General features: G+C 54.2%; 2 protein-coding genes across 2 annotated transcripts; one reads left to right on the forward strand and one right to left on the reverse strand.

Annotated features, from left to right (window-relative positions):
* Positions 1 to 3,759: 3,759 nt before the first annotated feature.
* Positions 3,760 to 18,363, reverse strand: LOC134554291 (cilia- and flagella-associated protein 251-like). The gene is made up of 3 exons (XM_063404831.1): positions 18,166 to 18,363; positions 10,894 to 11,139; positions 3,760 to 4,289 (listed from the first exon to the last, which is right to left on the reverse strand). The coding sequence occupies exons 1-3, from the start codon at positions 18,361 to 18,363 to the stop codon at positions 3,762 to 3,764; spliced, it is 972 nt and encodes a 323-aa protein (XP_063260901.1). The 3' UTR covers positions 3,760 to 3,761.
* On the forward strand, positions 18,308 to 25,882 carry TMEM161A (transmembrane protein 161A). The gene is made up of 12 exons (XM_063403484.1): positions 18,308 to 18,364; positions 19,075 to 19,178; positions 19,286 to 19,366; positions 20,096 to 20,193; positions 20,276 to 20,432; positions 20,705 to 20,856; positions 21,392 to 21,452; positions 21,997 to 22,140; positions 22,523 to 22,633; positions 23,204 to 23,378; positions 24,047 to 24,143; positions 25,335 to 25,882. Exons 1-12 carry the CDS (start codon positions 18,362 to 18,364, stop codon positions 25,592 to 25,594), a joined length of 1,443 nt encoding a protein of 480 aa, XP_063259554.1. The 5' UTR covers positions 18,308 to 18,361; the 3' UTR covers positions 25,595 to 25,882.
* The last annotated feature ends 688 nt before the right edge of the window (positions 25,883 to 26,570 follow it).

Genomic DNA, 26,570 nt, shown 5'->3' on the forward strand with positions numbered 1-26,570 from the left:
AGTTGACCTGTGAGGGTTTGGGGGTGATCCACAAGGATTGGGGTGATCCATGAGGATTTGGAGGTGATCAATGAGATTTTGGGGTGACCATTGACAATTTGGAGGTGACCCATGAGGACTTGGGGTGATCAGTGAGGATTTGGGGTGACCCATGAGGATTTGGTGTGACTTCTGAGGATTTGGGGTGACCTCTGAGGATTTGGGGTGATCAGTGAGGATTTGGGGTGACCCGTGAGGATTTGGGGTAACCAATGAGATTTTGGGGTGACCAGTGACAATTTGGGGTGACCCATGAGGATTTGGGGTGACCCCTGAAATTTTGGGGTGACCCCTGAGGATTTGGAGGTGACCCCTGAGGATTTGGAGGTGACCCATGAGGATTTGGGGTGATCAGTGAGGATTTGGGGTGACCTCTGAGGATTTGGGGTGACCCATGAGGATTTGGGGTGACCCCTGAAATTTTGGGGTGACCCCTGAGGATTTGGAGGTGACCCCTGAGGATTTGGAGTAACCAATGAGATTTTGGGGTGACCAGTGACAATTTGGGGTGACCCATGAGGATTTGGGGTGACCAATGACAATTTGGAGGTGACCCATGAGGATCTGGGGCTATCAGTGATAATTTGGAGGTGACCCCTGAGATTTTGGGGTGACCCCTGAGATTTTGGGGTGACCATTGACAGTTTTGAGGTGACCCCGTGAGGATTTGGGGTGACCCCTGAGATTTTGGGGTGACCATTGACAGTTTTGAGGTGACCCCGTGAGGATTTGGGGTGACCCCTGAGATTTTGGGGTGATCCCTGAGATTTTGGGGTGACCCCTGAGATTTTGGGGTGACCAGTGACAGTTTTGAGGTGACCCCGAGGCTCTGCAGCTGACAGGACCCCTCACCCCCTTTTTTCCAGATCACAACCCCCGACCCTGCCCCGACGGAAGATCCGGATCCTCGGGAAGACCCCCAGACCCCCACCCTGGACCCCCAAGGATGGAGCAGCCCCGGAGCTTCCATGGACTGGAATTTCCTGAATTCCTGGGGAAAAAATTTCCCTTTTTGGGGTTTCTGGTCCCACCCCATCCCCCGCGGGACCCCCGGGATGTCGCTCCGCTCTCCTGGACGGGTGAGTTTGGGATTTTTCCTGATTTTCTCTCCTTTCCTGAAGGCCCAGCCCGCCAGAAATGTTTTTTTTTTCCATGTGGAATCCCCCCAGCAGGGATTTGGGGATCGCTGAGGTTCCACCCTGATCCTTTTCCCGTTGTTTTTTTGGGGGAAAAATCCCATTTTTATCCCCATTTTTTGACATTCCTTTTTGGAAACGTTCCCATCCCACCCCCTCCCGGAGCTGGCAGAAACCCCAGCTCTTCACAATCCCAAAAAATCCACTTTTCCCCCCATTCCCACTTCCATTTACACCCCTGTGACTCAACCCCCATCCTTTAACGCATTTTTCACCCTCCTAAAATGGAATTTCCTCTCATTTCCCCTCACCCGGACATAACCCCCATCCTGCTGCTCCATCCCAACCCGCTTTTCCTGGGATTTAGCCACTCCCGGCTCCTCCTGGGAGCCGCTTTTGGGGTTTTTTGGAGGTTTTTTTAGGTTTTTTAAATTTTTTTTTAAATTTTTTTTGAGTTTCCAGTGCAGGGAAGGGGGCGGGGATGAGCAAACCCTGCAGCAGCAGCAGCCGCAGCTCATCCCATCCTCGGGAATCAGTCAAGGGAGAAAATTCCACATCCCCTGCGGTCCTCCCCTCCTCCGAGTTGGATTTTTTATTCTTTTTTTTCCTCCCCACGTGACAGCCGAGCTGTCCAAAACATTAGGAAAAATAACTTTCACCTTTCCCGGGGTGAGCCTGGCAGCCACGAAGGGCTTTTTCCACCTTTCCTGGTTTTTTTCCACCTTTCCCTGATTTTTTCCTACCTTTTCCCTGTTTTTTTCTAGCTTTTCCCTGATTTTTTTCTACCTTTTCCTGATTTTTTTCTACCTTTTCCCTGTTTTTTTCTAGTTTTTCCCTGATTTTTTCCACCTTTCCCTGATTTTTTTCCACCTTTTCCCTGTTTTTTTCTAGTTTTTCCCTGATTTTTTCCACCTTTCCCTGGGGTTTTTTCCACCTTTCCCTGTTTTTTTTCCACCTTTCCTGATTTTTTTTCCACCTTTCCCTGTTTTTTTTCCACCTTTCCCTGATTTTTTTCTACCTTTTCCCTGTTTTTTTCTAGCTTTTCCCTGATTTTTTCCACTTTTTCCTGATTTTTTCCCACCTTTCCCTGTTTTTTTCTAGTTTTGCCCTGATTTTTTCCACCTTTCCCTGTTTTTTTTTCCACCTTTCCCTGTTTTTTTTTCCACCTTTCCCTGTTTTTTTTTCCACCTTTCCCTGGTTTTTTTTCCACCTTTCCCTGGTTTTTTTACACTTTTCCCTGTTTTTTTCTAGTTTTTCCCTGATTTTTTCCACCTTTCCCTGGGTTTTTTTCCACCTTTCCCTGATTTTTTCCTAGCTTCTCCGTGGTTTTTTTTTCCACCTTTCCCGTTTTTTTTTCTAGCTTTTCCCTGATTTTTTCCCTGATTTTCCCCCACCTTTTCCCTGATTTTTTCCACCTTTCCCTGGTTTTTCCAGCTTTTCCCTGGTCTTTTTTCCACCTTTCCCTGGTTTTTCCACCTTTCCCTGGTTTTTCCACCTTTTCCCTGGTTTTATTTCCCAGCTTTTCCCTGGTTTTTCCAGCTTTTCCCTGGTTTTTCCAGCAGGAATTTTCTTCACACGACAGGGATGGGGAAGAAATGAGGGAAATCATGGAAATAATCCCAATTTTTTTCTCCCCCACCCCAAAATAAAAAAATAAAATGCAGAAGGGTTGGATTTAACCCAGGGGAGACGGGGCTGGAATTTTCCTGTGGGTTCTTCCATGGGGATTTAAATTCCCACATTGGGAACTGAGAATCCAATTTATTATTGAGAATCCCAATTTATTATTGGGAATCCCAATTTATTATCGGGAATCCCAATTTATTATTGGGAATCCCAATTTATTATCGGGAATCCCAATTTATTATCGGGAATCCCAATTTATTCTTGGGAATCCCAATTTATTATTGGGAATCCCAATTTATTATTTGGAATCCAAATTTATTATTTGGAATCCCAATTTATTATCGGGATCCGCTCCATCCCACCAGGGTGGGGACGGATTTGGGATCCTCAGTCTGGGATGAGAGGCCCCAAAACCCCCAAATTTGGAACTTTTCCCAAATTTTTCCCTCATTCCCTTCTTTTAATCTTCCTCTTCTTCCTCCAAGGCCTCCATGGGGGCAGATTTGGGATTCCCAAGCGACCCTGAGAGGTCACAAAACCCCCAAATTTGGAATTTTCCCACTTTTTTCTCCTCATTTCCAGATTTTAACCTTCCAAGGCTGTGATGGGGCCGGATTTGGGATTTCCAGCTGAGCCTGAGAGGTCCCCAAACCCCCAAATTCCCAATTTTTCCCACATTTTCCCCTCATTCCCAGATTTTAAACCTCTTCTTCCTCCCACCCCCCCAAGCCTGCGATGGGAATTTGCCCAAACTGAGCCTGAGAGGCCCCAAAACCCCCAAATTTGGAACTTTTCCCACTTTTTTTCCCTCATTCCCAGATTTTAACCCTCCAAGGGTGCCGTGGGCAGAGCCACCTTCATCTTCCTCCTCCTCCTCCTCCTGCTTTTCCTCCTCATCCTCCCCCTTTGCTTTTCTTCCTCCTCTTCCTCCTCCTCATCCTCTTCTTCCTCCTTCTACTTTTACTCCTCCTTTTCCTCCTCATCCTCCTCCTCCTCTTCCTCCTCCCGCTTTTCCTCCTCCTCCTTCTCCTCCACCTCCTTCTCCTGCTCTTCCTCATCTTCCTCCTCATCCTCCTCCTTCTCCCACTTTTCCTTCTCCTTTTCCTCCTCTTCCTCCTCATTCTCCTCCTCTTCCTCCTCCCGCTTTTCCTCCTCCTCCTCCTTTTCCTGCTTTTCCTCCTCATCTTCCTCCTCCTCCTCATCCTCCTCCTTCTCCCGCTTTTCTTTCTCCTCCTCATCCTCATCCTCCTTTTCTTCCTCCTCCTGCTTTTCTTCCTCTTCCTCCTCATCCTCTCTCTTTTCCTCCTCATCCTCCTCATCCTCCTTCTCCTGCTCTTCCTCATCTTCCTCCTCATCCTCCTTCTTCTCCCACTTTTCCTCCTCCTTTTCCTCCTCCTCCTCTTCCTCCTCCCGCTTTTCTTCCTCTTCCTCCTCATCCTTCCTCTCCCACTTTTCCTCCTCCTCTTCCTCCTCCTCCTTTTCTTCCTCCTCCTCCTCCTCCTCCCTCTCTAAGATGGCCGCAGCCCCAAAATGGAGCGGAGCCTGAGACGCCATCTGCAAGGCTGGTCCCACGCCCGGGCCGCGGCCTTTTTATGCAAAGGGGAATTAATTAGATTTGAATATGCTAATTAAGCCATCAACCCCCCCCCCCCTCCTCCCTTTCCCTCCCCTCCCCAGCCGGGGGCTCATCACGAGGTTCCCTTTTTTTCTCTTTATTCTCATCCCCTCTCTCTCCCTTCCCTTTTTTCCCTCTTTATTTTCCCTTTTTTCCCCTCCTATTCCCCAATTTTCCCCCAAATTTCCCCCCAAATTTTCCCCCCAAATTTCCCCCCAATTATTCCCCATTTCCTCCTCCTTTCCCCCCAGTTTTCCCCTCCTATTTCCCCAATTTTTCCCAATTTTCTCCCAATTTTTCCCTCCTTTCCCCCAAGTATTCCCCTTTTTCCTCCCAAATTTCCCCAATTTTTCTCCAGTATTTTCCCATTTTTTCTCAGTATTTCCCCAATATTTTCCCCAATTTCTCCCCAATTTCCCCCCAATTTTTCCCCAATTTCCCCTCAGTTTTTCCCCAATGTTGCCCATTTTTCCCTCTTTTCCCCCCAATTTTTCCCGATTTTCTCCCAATTTTTCCCTCCTTTCCCCCACGTATTTCCCTTTTTCCTCCCAAATTTCCTCAATTTTTCTCCAATATTTTCCCATTTTTTTCCTCAGTATTTCCCCAATATTTTCCCCAATTGCCCCCCAATTTTTCCCCAATTTCCCCTCAGTTTTTTCCTGATTTTCTCCCAATTTTTCCCTCCTTTCCCCCAATTATTCCCCTTTCTCCTCCCAAATTTCCCCAATTTTTCTCCAATATTTTCCCATTTTTTCCTCAGTATTTCCCCAATGTTTTCCCCATTTTCTCCCCAATTTTTCCCCCAATTACCCCCATTTTTTCCCAATTTCCCCCTTTTTCCCTCCTTTCCCCCCAATTTTTCCCCAATTTTTCCATTTCCCCTCCTTTTTCCCCAATATTTCCCCAATTTCCTCCCAATATTTCCCCAATTTCCTCCCAATATTTCCTCAATTTTCCCCAGTTTTTTCCCATTTCCTCTCCAATTTTCCCCCTATTTTTCCCCATTTCCCCCCGATTTTTCCCCAATTTTTCCTCAATTTTTTCCCAATTTCCCCCCCAATTTCTCTCCAGTTTTTCCCATATTTTCCCCAATTTCCCCCCAATTTTTCCCCATTTTTTCCCCATTTTCCCTCCAATTTTCCCCTATTTCCCCCCAATTTTTCCCCATTTCCCTCCCAGTTTTTCCCCAATTTTTTCCCATTTTTCCCCCAATTTTTCCCCAAGTTTTCCCCTATTTCCCCCCAATTTTTCCCAATTTTCCCGCCTCCCCTCTCCGTTCCTGAATCCCAATTAAATCCCCGCCCTTTTCCCACCAGTTCCATCCTTGGCCAACCCTTGTGACCCCCTCACCCCCAAAATAAGAACACCCCCAAAAAAAGGAGAATCGGGGATTTCCACCCAAATAAAAATTGGGAATTTAATCCCAAATTAATCCCCTCAAAAAAAAAAAATTCATCTTTTGAGCCTCTCTCACCCTCAAATTCCCAATATTCCATTTTTTCCCTGCTCTTGGGGTGGGTGAATCAATTTTTGGGATTTTTCCCACTTTTTTTTTGGGATGGGAAAGGCAAAAATTGAGGATTGAAGGAGATTCTGACACCCAAAATTAAAGAATTTTATTTTTTCCAGCCAGGAATTGAAGTTTTTCCCACTTTTTTTCAGTGTCCACCCACCCACCCCAAAATGGGATTTATCCACCCGAGCCAGGGGAGGGTCAGAACCTGGAAAATCCCTGGGAAAAATGGATTTATATTCATTTATATTGATCAGGAAAATATTTCTCTTTTTCCCCCCATTAAAAAAATGAAGGAAATTTGGAAATACCCTGCAGGAGAAGAAAAAAAAAAAAAAAACCCTGGGTGTTTTCTGGGATTGCTTTGTTTAAAATTTGGGAATGTTTGAAGGGAATATTGGGAATATTTTAAGGGGGGGGGGAAAAATCCAGGGAAAACACGAAAATCCAACCTGAAATGGGAAATAGGCTGGAATTATAAATATAAATATATTTTATATATATATATATTTATTTACTTATTTATTTACTTATTTATTTACTTATTTATTTAATATACACATATAAATATATAAATGTATAAATATATAAAAATATTTATATTTATTTATTTATTTTATATGAGTATACAAATGTATAAATATATAAATCTATAAATAGAAAGATATAAAGATGCAAAATATGTCTTTATATAAAAAAGATAGATTTGTATAAATATATTTATATTAAAATGCATCAATATATGTTGATGTATATAAATATAAAAATATATGTAATACAATATACAATATATAATATATAATATATAACATATAATATATAATATAAAATATATAATATATAATATATAATATACAATATACAATATACAATATATAATATATAATATATAATATATTATATAATATATAATATATTATATATAATGCATAATACATAATATATAATATATAATGTATAACGTATAATGTATAATGTATATTATATAACATATAATATATAATATATAATTGTAATATATAATTGTAATATATAATTGTAATAGATAATAATATTATATACATTCTATATATTATTATATTATATAATATATATAATAATATAATATTATTAATATAATATAATATAATATAATATAATAATAATATAATAATAATATAATATAATATAATATAATATAATAATATAATATAATAATATAATATAATATAATATAATATAATATAATATAATATAATATAATAATATAATAATATAATATAATAATATAAACCCCAACAGGAATGAGGAGAGAGGTAAAAAATCCCCAACAAATCCCCTGTAGAGCCAAAATCTCCGAATTTCCCCCATTTTTGTGCCTTTGTGGGGTTTCTTTGTTCGGCTCCCCCCGGCCCAGGAGCAAATCGCGATTTGCATATCGCGAGCAGGAGGGGGGTCCGGGCGCCGGGGGATGCGCACACACCGAAATTAGGCACCGTCATCTTAATTAAGCACGCGGGGGCAGCGCAGACGGGGCCGCTAATTGCGGGCTCAGCGGGAGCGCCTCTCCCCCGGCGATTATCGCGATTATCGCGGGCTCGGCAGGGCTGGGGGGCTCTGCCCCTCCTGGGGAGACCAGGGGGGGTTCCTGAAGGGGTTTTTGGGGATCTCACCCCATCCCCGATGGTTTTTTCTGGGGTTTTTGGGATTTTTTCAAGGTTTGTTGGTGGTTTCAGGTGATTTCTGAGCGCGATTCTGGTGCCAGGTGCCCCTCCCAGAGCCCAGCCGGTTTTCCCAAGGTTTTTGGGGATCTCACCCCATTCCCAATTGGCTTTTCTGGGGGTTTTTGGGGTTTTTTTCAAACTGCATTTATGGTTTGAGGTGATCTCCAAGCGCAATTTTAGTCCCAGGTGTCCCTCCCAGAGCCCAGCTGGTTTTCCTGAGGGGTTTTGGGGAGCTCACCCCATTCCCAATTGGCTTTTCCAGGGTTTTTTGGTTTTTCTCAAGCTGGGTTTGTGGTTTGAGGTGATCTCCGAGTGTGATTTTAGTCCCAGGCATCCAGCCGGTTTTCCCGAGGGGTTTTTGGGGAGTTCACCCCATTCCTGATGGTTTTTTCTGGGGTTTTTGGGGTTTTTTCAAGCTTTGTTGATGGTTTGAAGTGATCTCCAAGTGTGATTTTAGTCCCAGGTGTCCCTCTCAGAGAACCCATCTGGTTTTCCCAAGGGGTTTTTTGGGAGCTCACCCTATCCCTGATGGTTTTTTCCGGGATTTTTTGGGTTTTCTCAAGCTGCATTTATGGTTTGAGGTCACCTCCAAGTGCGATTCTGGTCCCAGTCACCCCTCCCAGAGAGCCCAGCCAGGTTTCCCGAGGGTTTTTGAGGAGTTCACCTCATTCCTGATGGTTTTTTCTGGGTTATTTTTGGGGTTTTTTCAGGGTTTGTTGGTGGTTTCAGGTGATTTCTGAGCACGATTTTAGTCCCAGCCACCCCTCTCAGAGCTCAGCCGGGTTTTCCGAGGGGTTTTGGGGAGTTCACCCCATCCCCGATGATTTTTTCTGGGGTTTTTGGGATTTTTTCAAGGTTTGTTGGTGGTTTGAGGTGATCTCCAAGTGTGATTTTAGTCCCAGGTCCCAGCCGATTTTCCTGAGGGGTTTTGGGGAGTTCACCCCATCCCCGATGGTTTTTTCTGGGTTATTTTTGGGTTTTTTCAGGGTTTGTTGGTGGTTTCAGGTGATTTCTGAGCACGATTTTAGTCCCAGCCACCCCTCTCAGAGCCCAGCCGGTTTTCCCAAGGTTTTTGGGGATCTCACCCCATTCCCAATTGGCTTTTCTGGGGGTTTTTGGGGTTTTTTTCAAACTGCATTTATGGTTTGAGGTGATCTCCAAGCGCAATTTTGGTCCCAGGTGTCCCTCCCAGAGCCCAGCCGGTTTTCCTGAGGGGTTTTGGGGAGCTCACCTCATTCCCAATTGGCTTTTCCAGGGTTTTTTGGTTTTTCTCAAGCTGGGTTTGTGGTTTGGGGTGATCTCCAAGTGTGATTTTAGTCCCAGAGCCCAGCCGGGTTTCCCGAGGGGGTTTTGGGGAGTTCACCCCATCCCCGATGTTTTTTCTGGGGGTTTTTGGGGGTTTTTTCAAGGTTTGTTGGTGGTTTGAGGTGATCTCCAAGTGTGATTTTAGTCCCAGGTGTCCCTCTCAGAGAACCCATCTGGTTTTCCCGAGGGTTTTTAGGGAGTTCACCCCATCCCCGATGGTTTTTTCTGGGGTTTTTGGGATTTTTTCAAGGTCTGTTGGTGGTTTCAGGTGATTTCTGAGCGCGATTCTGGTCCCAGGTGCCCCTCCCAGAGCCCAGCCGGTTTTCCCAAGGTTTTTGGGGATCTCACCCCATTCCCAATTGGCTTTTCTGGGGGTTTTTGGGGTTTTTTTCAAACTGCATTTATGGTTTGAGGTGATCTCCAAGCGCAGTTTTAGTCCCAGGTGTCCCTCCCAGAGCCCAGCCGGTTTTCCTGAGGGGTTTTGGGGAGCTCACCCCATTCCCAATTGGCTTTTCCAGGGTTTTTTGGTTTTTCTCAAGCTGGGTTTGTGGTTTGAGGTGATCTCCGAGTGTGATTTTAGTCCCAGGTCCCCAGCCGGTTTTCCCGAGGAGTTTTCAGGGAGCCCACCCCATCCCAATCGGCTTTTCTGGGTTTTTGGGGGGTTTTCTCAAGCTTTGTTGGTGGTTTGAGGTGATTTCCAAGCACAATTTTGGTCCCAGCCGCTCCTCTGGGAAAGCCCAGCCACTTTTCCCGAGGGTTTTTGGGGAGTTCACCCCATTCCTGATGGTTTTTTCCAAGGTTTTTTGGTTTTTTTGAAGCTGCATTTATGGTTTGAGGTGATCTCCAAGCGCAATTTTAGTCCCAGGTGTCCCTCCCAGAGCCCAGCCGGGTTTCCTGAGGGTTTTTTGGGGAATTCCTGGAATGGGAATAGGAATGGGAATGGGACTGGGAATGGGAATGGGAATGGGAGTGGGAATGGGAATGGGGATGGGGATGGGAATGGGAATGGGACTGGGAATGGGAATGGGAATGGGAATGGGAACGGGACCAAGAAGGGATGGGGGAACGGGATCAGGAATGGGACTGGGATGGGGAATAGGAAAGGCACCGGGAACAGACCGGGAATGGGACCGGGAATGGGACTGGGAATGGGAATGGGACTGGGAATGGGACTGGGAATGGGACCGGGAATGGGACTGGAAAAGGGACTGGGAATGGGAATGGGACTGGGAATGGGAATGGGAATGGGAATGGGACTGGGAATGGGAATGGGACTGGGAATGGGAATGGGACTGGGAATGGGAATAGGAATGGGACTGGGACTGGGAATGGGACTGGGACTGGGAATGGGAATGGGAATGGGAATGGGACTGGGACTGGGAATGGGAATGGGACTGGGAATGGGAATGGGAATGGGAATGGGAATAGGAATGGGACTGGGACTGGGAATGGGACTGGGAATGGGAATGGGACTGGGAATGGGACTGGGAATGGGACCGGGAATGGGACTGGGACTGGGAATGGGACCGGGAATGGGACTGGGACTGGGAATGGGACTGGGAATGGGACCGGGAATGGGACTGGGACTGGGACTGGGACTGGGAATGGGAATGGGAATGGGACCGGGAATGGGACCGGGAATGGGAATGGGAATGGGACTGGGAATGGGACTGGGAATGGGACCGGGAATGGGACTGGGACTGGGACTGGGAATGGGACCGGGAATGGGACACGGAAGGAGCCGGCGGGAGCTGCAGGAGATTTTCGGGAGCAGCCTCGGGAAGAGGCCGGCACAGCCCGGCAGGGACCCCCCAGGGCTTCCCAGTGAGGAAGAGGAGGAAGATCCGGATTTCCTCCTGGAAAAAGCCTGGAAGTGGCTCTGGATCCACCGGAGGCGCTGGGGAAGCTCCGGCTCCCCCGGGGCCTGAGCCTGGAGCTGCTCCTGGCCGGAATCACGGCCCTGTTCCCTCCTTCCTCCTCCTCTTCCTCTTCCTCTTCCTCCTCCTCCTCCTCCTCCTCCTCCTCCTCCTCCTCCTCTTCCTCCTCCTCCCACTCCTCCTCCTCCTCCTCCTCCTCCTCCTCCTCTTCCTCCTCTTCCTCCTCCTCTTCCTCCTCTTCCTCCTCCTCTTCCTCCTCTTCCTCCTTCTCCTCCTCCTCCTCCTCTTCCTCTTCCTCCTCTTCCTCCTCCTCCTCCTCTTCCTCCTCCTCCTCCTCCTCCTCCTCCTCTTCCTCCTCTTCCTCCTCCTCCTCCTCCTCCTCTCTCCCAGGAGGTTTTGGGGGTCAGGAGACAAAATTCCCACCCAGCCCCGAGGGAAATCCTGGAATAGCACAGATCCAGGACAGCCCAAAAAGAGGATTTTTCCGGGATTTTCCGGGATTTTCCAGGATTTTCCAGGATTTTCCGGGATTTTCCAGGATTTTCCGGGATTTTCCAGGATTTTCCAGGATTTTCCGGGATTTTCCGGGATTTTCCGGGATTTTCTGGGATTTTCTGGGATTTTCTGGGATTTTCTGGGATTTTTCCGGGATTTTCCAGGCAGGGAGGTTCAAGGATATCCCAAAATCCATTCCCAGCAAGAAGCACAAAAAAAATCAGGAAAATTCTGCAAGAGAGGATGGAAAAACCGGGAAAAAAACCCCGGTTTGGGTCATGGGGGCATCTCCGGGAATCCCAAATTTCTGCAGGGTGGGGCAGCGAAAATCCCCCACACGTTCACTTTTAAATTGGTTTTTTGGGGAGAAAAAAAGGGGGAAAAGCAGGAAAATCCCCCACCTGTTGGCCTTTAAATCGGATTTTTTTTGGAAAAAATAAAGATAAGAATAGGAATAAGAATAAGAATAAGAATAAGAATAAGAATAAGAATAAGAATAAGAATAAGAATAAATAAAAATAAACATAAAAATAAGAACAAGAATAAAAATACAAATAAAAATACAAATGAAAATAAAAATAAAAATGAAAATAAAAATAAAAATAAAAATAAAAATAAATGAAAAAATAAATTAAATAAAAATAAAAATAAAAATGAAAATGAAAATGAAAATGAAAATGAAAATAAAAAAATAAAAATAAAAATGAAAATAAAAGTAAAAATAAAAATAAAAAAAATAATAATAATAAAAAAAAATAAAAATAAAATAAATTTTTAAAAGGAGGAAAAAAACGAGATGGGGGGAAAACCCCTCCTTTTGCAGCTCCCTCCTCAAAACTGAGGTTCGAAGGTTGTCCCTGAAATGGCTTTTTAAATTTTTATTTAATTATTTTATTTGTTTCATTTGTTTTATTTATTTATTTATTTATTTATTTAATATATCATAATCATATTATAATTGTATTGTAATTATATTATAATATAATTTATTATAATGATTTATATTATATTATATATTATTTAATATCATATTTTTAAATATTTTATTTCATTTTAATTTACATTGCATTACAATACTTTATCTTATATAATTTTATATCGTTTTATATTATATCGTATTTCTTTTACCATATCACATAACATCATAGCACATTATATTTATTTTTCATTTTTAAAAATTGATTTATTGCCAAATAAATCCAAATTAAGGCTTGGCACCCCCAGCTCAGCCCAGACCCTCCAATCCTGGCTTTTTTTTTCCATTCAGGTGAAAAACTGGAACTCTTCTCTCCCAAAAAAAATTGGAATTTTGGGGTTTTCCATCCTGATTTCCACGGCAAAGAGCTGAAAAATTCCAGAGGAATCTCCAGGGAAAATCCCCTTTAATTTGGGGAATGTTCGGAGCCTCCCAGGCCGGGCTCACCTGGGGCAGGTGAGCAGCCAGCGGAGCCGGAAAAAAAGAGATTTTTTGGGGGGTTTTCCCCAAAAAAAAAGCAATTTTGGGGATGTCACCGGTGTCACCTCCTGTCACCTCCCCCCGGGGAGGATGGGGAGGAGGGGGAGGGGTGGGAGACCGAAAAATTGGGGAATTTTGGGGGAAAAATGGAAAATTTGGGCTCAAAATGTCGCTGTCCATGGGGAGGAGGGATAGAGGTGGGACAGGACATGGAAGGTTCTGGAAACATCCCGGCTAAATCCGGGTGGGAAATGCGGATTTAACCACAAAAAAAAATTGGATTTTGGGGAAAAATGGAAAATTTGGGCTCAAAATGTCCCTGTCTATGGGGAGGAGGGATACAGGGTGATGGCGGAATGGGGCGAGGAAGGTTCTGGAAACTTCTCAGCTAAATCCAAGTGGGAAATGCGGATTTAACTACAAAAAAAATCGGGGATTTTGGGGAAAAATGGAAAATTAGGGCTCCTTTTAGAGGCTTGGCGTCACTGTCTGTGCAGAGCAGGGGTGCAGGGTGGTGCTGGGGCGGGGCGAGGAAAGTTCTGGAAACTTCTCAGCTAAACCCGAGCGGGAAATGCGGATTTAACCACCCAAAAAAATTGGATTTTTGGGAAAGGTGGAAAATCTGGGCTCATTTAGAGGTTTTGTGTCGTTCTCCACGTGGAATGAGGAAGGTTCTGGAAACATTTCAGATAAAGCCAGATGGGAAATGCAGATTTAACCACAAAAAAAAATTGGATTTTGGGGAAAAATGGAAAATCAGGGCTCAAAATGTCCCTGTCTATGGGGAGGAGGGATACAGGGTGATGGCGGAATGGGGCGAGGAAGGTTCTGGAAACTTCTCCGCTAAATCCAAGTGGGGAATGCGGATTTAACCACAAAAAAAATCAGAGATTTTGGGGAAAAATGGAAAATTAGGGCTCCTTTTAGAGGCTTGGCGTCACTGTCCATGCAGAGCAGGGGTGCAGGGCGGTGGCAGGACAGGATGAGGAAGGTTCTGGAAACTTCTCAGCTAAACCCAGGCGGGAAATGCGGATTTAACCCCCCTGGCCAGGACATCGGGACCCCCTGGTGCCACCAGCAGGGACAAGGACATGAGTGAAGAGCTGTCCCTGCCTGTCCCTGGTGTCACCCTGACCCCGGTGTCACCCTGTCCCTGGTGTCACCCTGTCCCCGGTGTCACCCTGTCCCTGGTGTCACCCTGTCCCCGGTGTCACCCTGTCCTCGGTGTCACCCTGTCCCCGGTGTCACCCTGTCCCCTATGTCACCCTGTCCTCGGTGTCACCCTGTCCCTGCTGTCACCCTGTCCCCAGTGTCACCCTGTCCCTGGTGTCACCCTGTCCCCGATGTCACCCTGTCCCCGGTGTCACCCTGTCCCCAATGTCACCCTGTCCCCGATGTCACCCTGTCCCTGGTGTCACCTTGTCCCTGCTGTCACCCTGTCCCCGATGTCACCCTGTCCCCGATGTCACCCTGTCCCTGATGTCACCCTGTCCCTGCTGTCACCCTGTCCCCGGTGTCACCCTGTACCTGGTGTCACCCTGTCCCTGATGTCACCCTGTCCCCTATGTCACCCTGTCCCCTATGTCACCCTGTCCTCAGTGTCACCCTGTCCCTGATGTCACCCTGTCCCTAGTGTCACCCTGTCCCCAATGTCACCCTGTCCCCGATGTCACCCTGTCCCTGGTGTCACCCTGTCCCCAGTGTCACCTTGTCCCCGGTGTCACCCTGTCCCCAGTGTCACCCTGTCCCCGGTGTCACCCTGTCCCTGGTGTCACCTTGTCCCTGGTGTCACCCCATCCCCAGGAGACCCCGCCCAGGGTGAGGAATCCCTGGGCACAGGGCGGGACAGGGAATTGTCACCTGTCCCTTCCCCGGTGTCCCAAAGTGTCCCCAGCCCCTCGAACGTCCCCTGACCCCAAATCCCCCCTGTCCCCGTGTGCCCGGCGGGTTGGGGACAGCGCGATGGGAACGATCCGGGATTTGGGGTGATGGGGACACTGCCACCTCCTGCCTGTCCTTGGGGATGTGTCCTGCTTGTCCCCAAGCTGGCACAGGGCTCACACCGCTCTGTCCCCTCCCAGGTGACCGGAGGTGACCGAGAAAGGCGGGACAGGAGCCGAGGCCACCATGGCCGGATCCCGGAATTCCCACCCGGGGTAAGGGATGGACCCCTCCTCTCCCAAATCAGCATCTCCCAGGTCTGGGTGCCCACCTGGGTGTCCACCTGGGCCAGGTGACAGCGAGGTGACATCCCAGGGACACCGCAAGGACGCGGAGCCACCGGGAGGACGAGGCCTGGAGCCAGCGAGGGGAAGGGAGAAAATTCCGGAGCATTAAAAGTGTTGGGGGCTCCCAGCCTGTCCCAGCCTGGTGTTTGAGGTTTTGTCCCTTTTTCCTGCAGGATCCCCCAGTCCCTGCAAAATTCCGTGTCCAGGGGGGTTTCCTTCCCAAAAAAATGGAGTTTTCCTCTGCCAGTCCTGCCGAGGGAGGTGACAGCCCGGAGGGAACAATTCCTGTCCCTTTAGGGCTGGGGGACAGCAGGGTGGGGACAGCAGGGTGGGGACAGGGGTGTCCCACCTCAGCCTCGCTCCCTTCTCCTCTCCCCATTCCCATCCTGGACCTGGGAACGGGCTCTGATCCCTCCTCGTGTGGGGATGGGGACACCTGGGACAGGGTGGGGACACCTGGGACAGGCTGGGGACAGGTGGGACAGGCTGGGGACAGGTGGGATGGGTTGAGGACAGGTTGGGGACAGCTGGGACAAGTTTGGCACAGATTGGGGACAGCTGGGAAAGGTTGGAGACAGGTTGGGGATGGGTTGGGACAAGTTGGGCACAGGTTGGGGACAGCTAGAAGAGGTTGGGGACAGGCTGGGGACAGGTTGGGGACTGGTTGGGGACACCTAGGACAGGCTGGGGACAGCTGGGATGGGATGGGACATGTTGGGCACAGTTTGGGGACAGCTGGGACAGGTTGGGGACAGGTTGGGGACAGGTTGCGGGTGGGTTGGGGACAGGTTGGGGACAGGTTGGGAACAGTTGGGACAAGTTGGGCACAGATTGGGGACAGCTAGGAGAGGTTGGGGACAGGTCGAGGACAGCTGGGGACAGTTGGGACAGGTTGGTGACAGATGGAACAGGCTGGGGACAGGTTGGGGACACCTGGGACAGGTTGGGGACAGGGCCAGGTTGCTGCAGGTCCCTGCTGAGCCTCATTCCAGCCCCACAACTCCCAATTTTCCCCTTTTAACCAAATTTCGGGTCAAACCCGCGGCTGCAGCGGGCAGAGCACGGTGGAGTCGAGTGACACCAGCTCTGTCCCCTCCACGGGGCTCTAAAAACACCACCAAAAATGCCAAATATGCCACCAAAAATGCAGCCAAAAATGCCGCCAAAAGTGCCACTAAAAAAGCCACCAAAAATGTCAAATGTGCCACCAAAAATGCCACCAAAGAGCCGGGACAACCGCCCAAAAATCCCCAATCCCTCCCAGCACGCGCTCGCCACCCAAACATCGAGCTGTACATTAAATAAAAAGGGTAAAAAAAATTTTAAAAAATCAAAATAAAATAACTAAAAGGAGGGCAAGGCCGGCCGGCGGGAGGGGAGGAAGCGTGTGGCAGTTTGTTCTGCTAAACCGAGGGGGGCTCGGCTCGGGGGGGACGTGTCGGGAGAGGTCTGAAGAGCAAGGAGTTCACAGGCCCTCTCCTTTTGTCATGCTAAAAGTGCAACACAGAAAATATATATACAGGCAGCTGCTCGATGGAGCGTGAAATACGAGGGATTTCTCCGCCGGCCCCGGGTAATGCGATGCAGCCCCGGGACAATGCCCCGGCCGCCGCCTTTGTGCGCCTCGGGAAACTTTTATTTTTCTTTTTTTTTTAAAAAAAAATTTATTATGATTTGGAGAGGGGGATTGAGGGTGCGTCTAAAGGGACGCGGAGGTGGGGAAGGGACCTCGTCGCGCTGTCCCCAGGAGGAGCAGGGTGATGGCAGCACCTCGGATGAGGTGGAATTGTCTCCTCTCCTCTCCCAGGAGGGTTTTTTGGGGTTTTTTTGGGGTGGAAGGGAACGGGGAGCGGGGGAATCCGCGGTGAATTCGCGGTGAATTCCCGGTGAATTCGCGGTGTCCCGCGGCGGGCGCTCCCTTTGCTGATGCTAATCGGGAGCGGTGTAAAATCAGCGCTCAAAGGCGCTTTTGTGTCCCCCGGGGGCGGCCGGCGGGGCTGCGGGTGCTCCGAGCATCCATCTTCCGCCTTTCCCTCGGTTTTGTGGGGGTTTTTTGTTTTGTTTTGTGTTTTTTGGGGGTTTTTTTGGCGGTCGGGCCGAGCTGAAAGCGCCGCCCTGGGGGCTTGGAGGGTCCTGGGGCTCCGCGTTAGTTCTGGGGGGGGCGAGGTGCGGCTCTGGGGCAGCGCTGGTGGAAAAACTGGGGGGATTTGGGGGAATTTGGGGAGATTTTGGGGGATTTTGAGGGGGTTTGGGGGATTTTGAGGGAGTTTGGGGGGTTTTGGGGTGCGCAGGGCGTGGAGACAGCGAAGGATGGAGCGGGCTACTTCATCTGGCAGCCAGGACTGGGGAATTTGAGGGGAATTTGGGGGAATTTGGGCGATTTTGGGGGACTCAGGGCACGGAGAGATTGAAGCTGATGGAGCAGGTTTCTTCCCTGGCCTCTGGCAGCCAGGACTGGGGAATTTTGGGCGGAATTTGGGGGATTTTTGGCACCACATCCCATCGGAGGAGGGGCTGCTGCTGCTGCGGGGGCACCCCCGGGGCTGTCCCGGGAGATGTTTTGGGGTGTCACCCCCCAAACCCGAGTGCCCCGAGCCCTCGGGGTGTTTTGGGGTGTCACCCCTCCAAACCCGGGTGCCCCGAGCCCTCGGGGGTGCCGCGGGCGCGGGAGGAAGCGACATCTAGCGGGAAGAGCATCCCGTCGCCAGGGAGATGGGTATCCATGGCAACCCCTCGGGAACGGCCCCGCCTGGACCAGGGGCACCCGCGGAGCCCTCGGGGACCCCGGGGCCGGCGGGAATCACCGCACACCCCGGCGGGGTGCGGGGGCTGCACCGGGATGGGAGCCCTGGCACCGGGATGGGAGCCCTGGCACTGGGATTTGGGCCCTGGCACTGGGATGTCGGTGGTGGCACTGGGATTTCGTTTTACTCCTCGTTATCCTGCTCATTGGTAATAAATTAATTTAATTTTCCCCGAGTCGAGTCTGGTTTGTGTCGGTCGGTTGAGGAGGGGGAGTGCAGGAGATGCTTTGGTGGGTCTCTGGAGTTTCCCCAGGGTTAGCCCACGGCGGGGATGAGGGGAGACACGCGGATACGATTAATTATCGATATTATCGATGCTATCGATATCCCGTGTGGGGACGCGGGCTCGGAGCAGGCGGGACTCGAACCCGCGGCCCCGCCGCTCCCGGGAGGCCGCGCCCGCGGAACCGCGCGCCGCGCAGAGCCCGCCCCCCGCCCACACCCGCCTTGTCATTGGTCAGCAATCTGCCAATCAATGGGAAAGCGGTCGAGGATTGGTTGAAGGGAGGGGGCGTGGCAGAGGGGGGCGGGCTTCCTGCGGGCGCCTTTGCGCTGACCCCCGGCATGGTGGGCACGGGCGGGGGCCGGACCGGGGCCGGACCGGGGCCGGACCGGGACCGGACCGGGACCGGACCGGGGCCGGACCGGGGCCGGACCGGGGGGGTGCCAGCGGCCGGCCCCGGAGGGGGCTCTGAGCGGGGGGTGCATGGCCAGGCTGCCCGGGGGGTGCGTGTCTAGGGGGTCCCAGCCCGGGGGTCCCGGGGTTCGGCACGGCCGGGGGATCCCGGGGTGACCATGGCCGGGGGGTCACTTCCCGAGGGTCCCACAGTGACCATGGCCGGGGGTCACTGCCCAGGGGTCCCACAGTGACCATGGCCAGTGTCACTTTCCCGGGGGTCCCAGGGTGACCATGGCCAGGGGTCACTGCCTGGGGGTCCCCGGGTGACCATGGCCACTCTCCAAGGGTCCCACAGTGACCATGGTCTGGGGTCACTGCCTGGGGGTCCCACAGTGACCATGGCCTGGGGTCACTGCCTGGGGGTCCCACAGTGACATGGCCCCCCACCCGGTGGTCCCAGCCTGCCCAGAGGGTCCCCAGAGTGCCACCCTGAGGAGGGTCCATGCCAGAGGGGTCCCTTCCTGTGTGTTCCACACCCCTGGGTGTCCCAGCCAGTGTCACCCCTGGGTGTCCCCGCGCAGGGCCAGGGCTGGGCACAGCCCTGGGGGTGTCCCGGTGTCCCCCCGTGCCCCGGTGACCCCCGGGTGTCCCCGCGCAGGCGGTGATGGGGGTGCAGGTGGTGGTCACCCTGCTGGCCGCCAGCCTGATGCAGAAGCTGGCGCCGCGCTGCTCCTTCGCCCGCTGGCTGCTCTGCAATGGCAGGTACGGCCCGGCCCCGGCCCTGGGGGGGTCCTGGGGGTGGGTACGGCCCGGCACCGGCCCTGGGGGCGTCCTGGGGGTGTCCAGGGTGACCCCCCCCGTCCCCACAGCCTGTACAGGTACAAGCACCCCACGGACGAGGAGCTCTGCGCCCTGGCCGGGAAGCAGCGCCCCAAGAGCAGGAGGGACAGGTCAGCCCGGGGCACCCCCGGGGGAGGGAGGGGATGGGGATGGGGAGGGGTTGGGGTTGGGGACGGTGGGGGTCACCCCAGAGGGCATCCATGTCCATGCCTGTCCATCCATGTCCATCTCTGTCCACTCCTGTCCATCCCTGCTCATCCCTGTCCACCCCTGTCCGTCCCTGTCCGTCCCTGTCTGTCCCTGTCCATCCATGTCCACCTCTGTCCATGCCTGTCCATCCCTGTCACCCCTGTCCATCCCTGTCCATCCCTGTCCACCCCTGTCCACCCCTGTCCACCCCTGTCCACCCCTGTCCATCCCTGTCCACCCCTGTCCATCCCTGTCCACCCCTGCCCACCCCTGTCCGTCCATGTCCGTCCCTGTCCGTCCCTGTCCATCCCTGTCCATCCCTGTCCACCCCTGTCCATCCCTGTCCATCCCTGTCCGTCCCTGTCCGTCCCTGTCCACCCCTGTCCGTCCCTGTCCGTCCCTGTCCACCCCTGTCCATCCCTGTCCATCCCTGTCCATCCCTGTCCATCCCTGTCCACCCCTGCCCACCCCTGTCCATCCATGTCCATCCCTGTCCATCCCTGTCCATCCCTGTCCATCCCTGTCCACCCCGTCCATCCCTGTCCATCCCTGTCCATCCCTGCCCACCCCTGTCCAGTTATTTCCTCCCCTGGCACTATCTCCCCACCCTGTGTGACACAAATGACGAGCCACCTCCCCCTTGTCCCCAGGAGGGCCAACGGCGTGGCCGAGGACAAACCCCTGTCCGTGCCCCGCGACATCGACCTGCGCCTGGACACCAGCCCCATCACCGCCGTGGACGCCCTGGGTACCCCCTGCGCCCCCCAGGGACCCCCGGGGACCCTCCGGGGGTGTCCCCAGGGGGGTGACACGTCCCCACGTCCCCCCAGTGCTGCGCCACTTCCTGGAGTACCAGTGGTTCGTGGATTTCGCCCTCTACGCCGGCGCCGTTTACGTCTTCAGCGAGGGCTATTTCTGCCTGGTCAGCCCCTCCAGGGAGACCAACCTGGGCGTGCTCTGGTGCCTGCTCACCGTCGTCTTCTCCGTGTATCCTGAATTTTTTGGGATAAAAAAATTGTCAAAAAAAATTTTGTCAAAAATTTTGTCAAAAAGGCAAAAAAGGGAACACCCCCATCATTATTTTTTTTATATTTTTCCTCCCAGCCGAGGCGCAGAACTGAATTTTTGGGGTTGTTTATGAGGAGTTCTGGGGGTGCCCCGCTGAGGAGGTGGTGGTGGGGATGTTTAGGGGGTGAGGGGGTTTTGGGGGTCCCCCCGGTGTCCCCCAGTTTCCTTGACAGCCGTCCCCACCTGCCCAGCAAGGTGTTCTCCATGGTGATGAGGCATTATTTCCGCTCGGAGGAGGGCGGGGAGCGCTCCGTGTGCCTCAGCTTCGCCTTCCTCTTCCTCCTCCTGGCCATGGTGGCCCTGGTGGTCCGTGAGGAGTACCTGGAGTTCGGCCTCGAGCCCGGTGGGTGACGGGGAGGGGGCACTGGGGACCCGCCCTGGGGGTCACTGCGCTCGTGGTGGTCACTCCCCGCTCCTCGGGGTCACTCCCCTCACTGGTCACTCCCCATGGTCACTCCCCATTCCCAGGGGTCACTCCCCACTCCTGGGGGGTCACTCCCCATTCCCAGGGGTCACTCCCCATGGTCACTCCCCTGGTCACTCCCCATGGTCATTCCCCACAGTCACTCCCCACGGTCACTCCCCATTCCTGGGGGTCACTCCCCGTGGTCACTGCCCACGGTCACTCCGGTGGTCACTCTGTGGTCACTCCCCGTGGTCACACCCCATGGTCACTCCCCGTGGTCACTCCCCCGGTCACTCCCCGTGGTCACTCCCTGTGGTCACTCCCGTGGTCACTCCCCACGGTCACTCCCATGGTCACTCCCTGTGGTCACTCCCCGTGGTCACTCCGTGGTCACTCCGTGGTCACTCCCATGGTCACTCCCCACGGTCACTCCCGTGGTCACTCCCGTGGTCACTCCGTGGTCACTCCGCAGGCCTGGCCGCAGTCGCCCAGAACCTGGAGCCCCTCCTGAAGCCGCGGGGCTGGGAGTGGACGTGAGTGGGGCAGGGAGGGGGGGGTGGGACAGAGCCTGTCCCCAGCAGTGCCACTGTCCCTGCTGTGTCCCCAGCCCTGTCCCTGCTGTGTCCCCAGCCCTGTCCCCATGTCCCCAGCCCCTGCTCTGTGTCCCCAGCGCTGTCCCTGCCCTGTGTCTCCAACCCCAGCTCTGTGTCCTCAGCCGTGCCACTGTCCCTACTATGTCCCCAGCCGCTGCCCTGTGTCCCCAGCCCTGTCCCTGCTGTGTCCCCAGCCCTGTCCCCACTGTGTCCCCAGCCCTGTCACTGCTGTGCCCCTGTCCCTGTCCCCACCGTGTCCCCAGCCCCTGTCCCTGTCCCCGCCCTGTCCCTGTCCCCACCCTGTCCCTGCCCTGTGTCCCCAGCCCTGTCCCCTCTGTGTCCCCTGTCCCTGTCCCCAGCCCTGTCCCTGCTGTGTCCCCAGCCCTGTCCCTGCCATGTCCCCAGCCCCTGCCGTGTGTCCCTAGCCCTGTCCCCTCTGTGTCCCCAGCCCCTGTCCCCAGCCCTGTCCCCTCTGTGTCCCCAGGCTGCCCCTGGCCAAGCTGGCCTTCAAGCTGGGGCTGGTGGCCCTGTGCTCCTTCCTGGGCGCCTGCCTGACCTTCCCGGGGCTGCGCCTGGCACAGACACACCTGGACGCCCTCAGGATGGCCGAGGACAAGCCCCTGACACAGTTGGGTGGCACCTGGGGACAGTGGGGGACGGCAGGGGACAGTGGGGTCAGTGGCACACTGGGGGGGCTGTGGGGTCTCTCTCGGGGGTCTCTGGGGGGTTGGTGACACACACCGGGGTCTCTGGGGTCTCTGGGGGGTCTCTGTGGGGTCTGTGGGGTCTCTGTGGGGTCTCTGGGGTTGGTGACACACTGTGGGGGCTGTGGGGTCACTGTGGGGGCTGTGGGGTCTCTGTGGGGTCTCTGGGGTCCCTGTGCTCCCTGTGGGGTCTCTGTGGGGTCTCTGTGGGGTCCCTGTGGGATCTCTGTGCTCTCTTTGGGGTCTCTGGTCTCTCTGTGCCCCCCGTGGGCCGGTGACAGGGCTGTCCCCCTGGCTGTCCCCCAGGCTGCTGCTGCACGCCGGGTTCGTGGCTCCCGTGCTGGTGCTGCTGCTCTGGGTGCGGCCCCTGTGCCGGGACCTGCTGCAGGCGCCGCTGGGCACCGGCACGGGGCAGAGGTGAGTGGGACAGCGGGGGACATCCCTGTGACCCCTGTGACCCCCTGTGACCCCCTGTGTGACCCCCGTGATCCCCCTGTGACCCCTGTGACCCCCTGTGACCCCCTGAGTGCCCCCCGTGACCCCCTGTGGCACTCGTGATGGTGTCCCCACAATGAACCCCTGTGACCCTCTGTGTCCCCCCAATGTCAGCTGTGACCTCCCCAATGTCCCCCCAATGACCCCTGTGACACCCAGTGCCCCCAAATGCCCCCCAATAACCCCCCAATGTCCCCACATCCCCAATATCCCCCAATGTCCCCCAATGCCCCCAGTGTCCCCAGTGTCCCCAATAACCCCGCAATGTCCCCAATGTCCCCAATATCCCCAATGTCCCCCCATCCCCAATGTCCCCAATGTCCCCATGCCCCCACTGCCCCCCATGTCCCCAGTGTCCCCCAATGTCCCCATGCCCTCCCTGTCCCCAATGCCCCCAGTGTCCCCCCTGTCCCCATGCCCCCAATATCCCCAATGTCCCCAATGCCCCCAATGTCCCTGATGTCCCCCAATGTCCCCGTGTCCCCGTGGCAGCCTGTCCCCGGGCTCCTTCGACACGCTGCGCCTGTGGGCGCTGGTGGCGCTGGCGCTGCTGCGCCTGCTGGGGACGCGCTGGCACCTGCAGGCCTACCTGGGGCTGGCCCCGCGCTGGGCGCGCCGCATGCGCAGGGAGGCGGGCAGGATCCCGGCACGGGAGATCCAGCAGAAGGTGGGATCGGCTGGGATCGGCTGGGATAGGGGCTGGGATTGGGGTGGAGAACAGGCTGGGATCAGGGCTGGGATAGGGCTGGGATCGGGCTGGGATCGGGCTGGGATCGGGCTGGGATTGGGTGGGATCGGGCTGGGATCGGCTGGGATCGGGCTGGGATCGGCTGGGATCGGGCTGGGATCGGGGCTGGGATTGGGGTGGGATCGAGCTGGGATCAGGCTGTGATCGGGTGTGGGATCGGGGCTGGGATTGGGGGTGGGATCGAGCTGGGATCAGGCTGTGATCGGGTGTGGGATCAGGGTGGGATCGGGGTGGGATTGGGCTGGGATCAGGATGGGATTGGGGCTGGGATCGGGTGGGATCAGGGTGGGATTGAGTTGGGATTGAGGTGGGATCCAATTGGGATCAGGATTAGGATTGGGGTGGGATCAGAGTGGGATTGGGTTTGGGATCCACCTGGGATCGGGCTGGGATCAGGGTGGGATCAGGATTAGGATTGGGGTGGGGTTGGGTTTGGGATCCAGCTGGGATCGGGGTGAGACCATGGTGTGGTTCCCCTGCCCGTGGTGGGATTCCCACTGAGGATTCCCTGGATTCCCTGCGGGGTTCCCTGGATTCCCTGCGGGATTCCCTGGATTCCCTGCGGGGTTCCCTGGTTCCCTCTGCAGATCACCAGGATTTACTGCTACGTGTCCGTGGTGAGCCTGCAGTACCTGGGGCCCATCATCCTCAGCCTGCACTGCACCCTGCTGCTGAAAACGCTGGGTGAGGGCCTGCGGGGGCTTGGGGTGGGGTTGGGATGGATTTGGGATGAGTTTGGGATGGGTTTGGGGAGTTTGGGATGGGTTTGGGATGAGTTTAGGGGTTTGGGATGGGTTTGGGATGGGTTTGGGATGGGGTTGGAGTGAATTTAGGGGTTTGGGATGGGTTTGGGGAGTTTGGGATGGGCAGGAGGGGCCTGGAGGTCGTTGGGATGTCCCCAGATTGTCCCCAGCTCCCACGGCCTGGCAGCTCAGGACATTCCCTGCTTCTGCTCTGCTTCGCAGTGGGGACAGGCTCAGTGCTGGGACCCTGCCACCAGCAGGGCTGGGGCACAGGGACACCCAGACCTGTCCCCTGGGACCCCCAGAGACCCCCAAAACTGTCCCACAGGGACCCCCAAGCCTGTCCCACAGGGACCCCCAAACCTGTCCCCTCTGTCCCTCAGGGATTCCCCCAGCCCTGTCCTCTCTGTCTCTTAGACATCCCCCCAGACCTGTCCCCTCTGACCCCCAGAGACCCCCCAAACCTTTCCCACAAGGACCCCCAGACCTGTCCCACATGGATCCCCCCCAAACCTGTCCCCTCTGACCCCCAGGGACCCCCAAAACTGCCCCCTAGAGCCCCTCCTAAACCTGTCCCACATGGACCCCCAAACCTGTCCCACATGGACCCCCCAGATCTGTCCCCTCTGACCCCCAGAGACTCCCAAACCTTTCCCACAGGGACCCCCCCAGACCTGTCCCACATGGACCCCCCCAGACCTGTCCCCTCTGACCCCCAGAGACCCCCAAACCTTTCCCACAGGGACCCCAAACCTGTCCCCTTTGTCCCTCAGGGATTCCCCCCAGCCCTGTCCCCTCTGACCCCCAGAGACCCCCCAAACCTTTCCCACAAGGACCCCCAGACTTGTCCCACATGGACCCTCCCCAGATCTGTCCCCTCTGACCCCCAGAGACCCCCAAACCTTTCCCACAGGGACCCCCCCAGACCTGTCCCCCAGGGACCACCCAAGCCTGTCCCCTCTGTCCCTCAGGGATTCCCCCCAGATCTGTCCCCTCTGACCCCCAGAGACCCCAAAATCTGTCCCACAGGGACCCCCAAACCTGTCCAACAGGGACCTCAAATCTTTCCCACAGGGACCCCCAAACCTGTCCCCCAGGGACCCCCCCCAACCCTGTCCCCTGTGTCCCCCAGGCCAGCACTCCTGGGGGCTGTACCCCGCCGTGTCCCCCGCCGTGTCCCCGTCCCCGCCGGTGTCCCCGCTGCGCCCCGAGGGTGACGCGGGCCAGGACGTGCAGCGGGCGGTGCAGGAGCTCTCGGGGCTCCTGGGCTGTGTCTTCACCCCGCTCTTCTTCCGTGGCCTCTTCTCCTTCCTCACCTGGTGGGTGGCCGCCTGCCAGGTGGTCACCAGCCTCTTCGGCCTCTACTTCCACCAGTACCTGGCGGCGTCCTGAGCGGGGGGACGGGGACAGCCCGCTTGGGGACACGCCTGGGGACACGGGTGCCGCCAGGACGGGGCTTTGTGGCACCGGTGCTGCCTTTTCCTGGAGGGGCGGTGGCTCCTGGGGGCACAGGAACGGCCCAGGAGAGGTTTTGGGGTTTTTGTAGGGTCACGGTGTCAAGCACCGGCCGCTCGTGTGGCACCTCAGGGCCAGCAGCCTCGGGGGTGGCTGCTTCACAATAAACGAGTGACACCGGCGGTGTTGTCACTCCAAAGCTGCTCTCAGTGTCCCCAAAGCTGCTCTCTGTCCCCAAAACTGCTCTCAGTGTCCCCAAAGCTGCTCTCAGTGTCCCTAAAACTGCTCTTGGTGTCCCCAGAACTCTCACCCCGAGCATCACCCTGCAGGAGGAGCTCACCCCACTGGGGTCCCTGGGGTCACCCCGGGGCTGGTGACACTCTCAGGGGGACAGGGACAGGATCCTGGTGTGCTGAGCTGCTCCTGGGGACACAGCAGTGGCAGCTGGAGTGGCCAGTGCAGGTTTTGGGGTTTTTGTAGGGTCTTGTCACCAACCCCTGCCCTCCGTGTGGCACCTCAGGGCCAGCAGCCTCGGGGGTGGCTGCTTCACAATAAACGAGTGACACCAGCGGTGTTGTCACTCCAAAGCTGCCCTCAGTGTCCCTAAAACTGCTCTTGGTGTCCCTAAAACTGCTCTCAGTGTCCCCAAAGCTGCTCTCAGTGTCCCTAAAACTGCTCTCTGTCCCCAAAACTGCTCTCAGTGTCCCCAAAACTGCTCTTGGTGTCCCCTAAGCTGCTCTTGGTGTCCCCAAACCTCTCCTGCCCTGAGCACCACACTGCTGTGAGCATCACCCTCCAGGAGGAGCTGCTGTCAGTGTCCCCAAAGCTGCTCTTGGTGTCCCCAAAGATGCTCTCGGTGTCCCCAAAACTGTTCTCAGTGTCCCCAAAGCTGCTCTTGGTGTCCCCAAAGATG

This window comes from Prinia subflava, chromosome 8 (assembly GCF_021018805.1).
Source record: "Prinia subflava isolate CZ2003 ecotype Zambia chromosome 8, Cam_Psub_1.2, whole genome shotgun sequence".
In the NCBI taxonomy this organism is placed as follows: domain Eukaryota; kingdom Metazoa; phylum Chordata; class Aves; order Passeriformes; family Cisticolidae; genus Prinia; species Prinia subflava.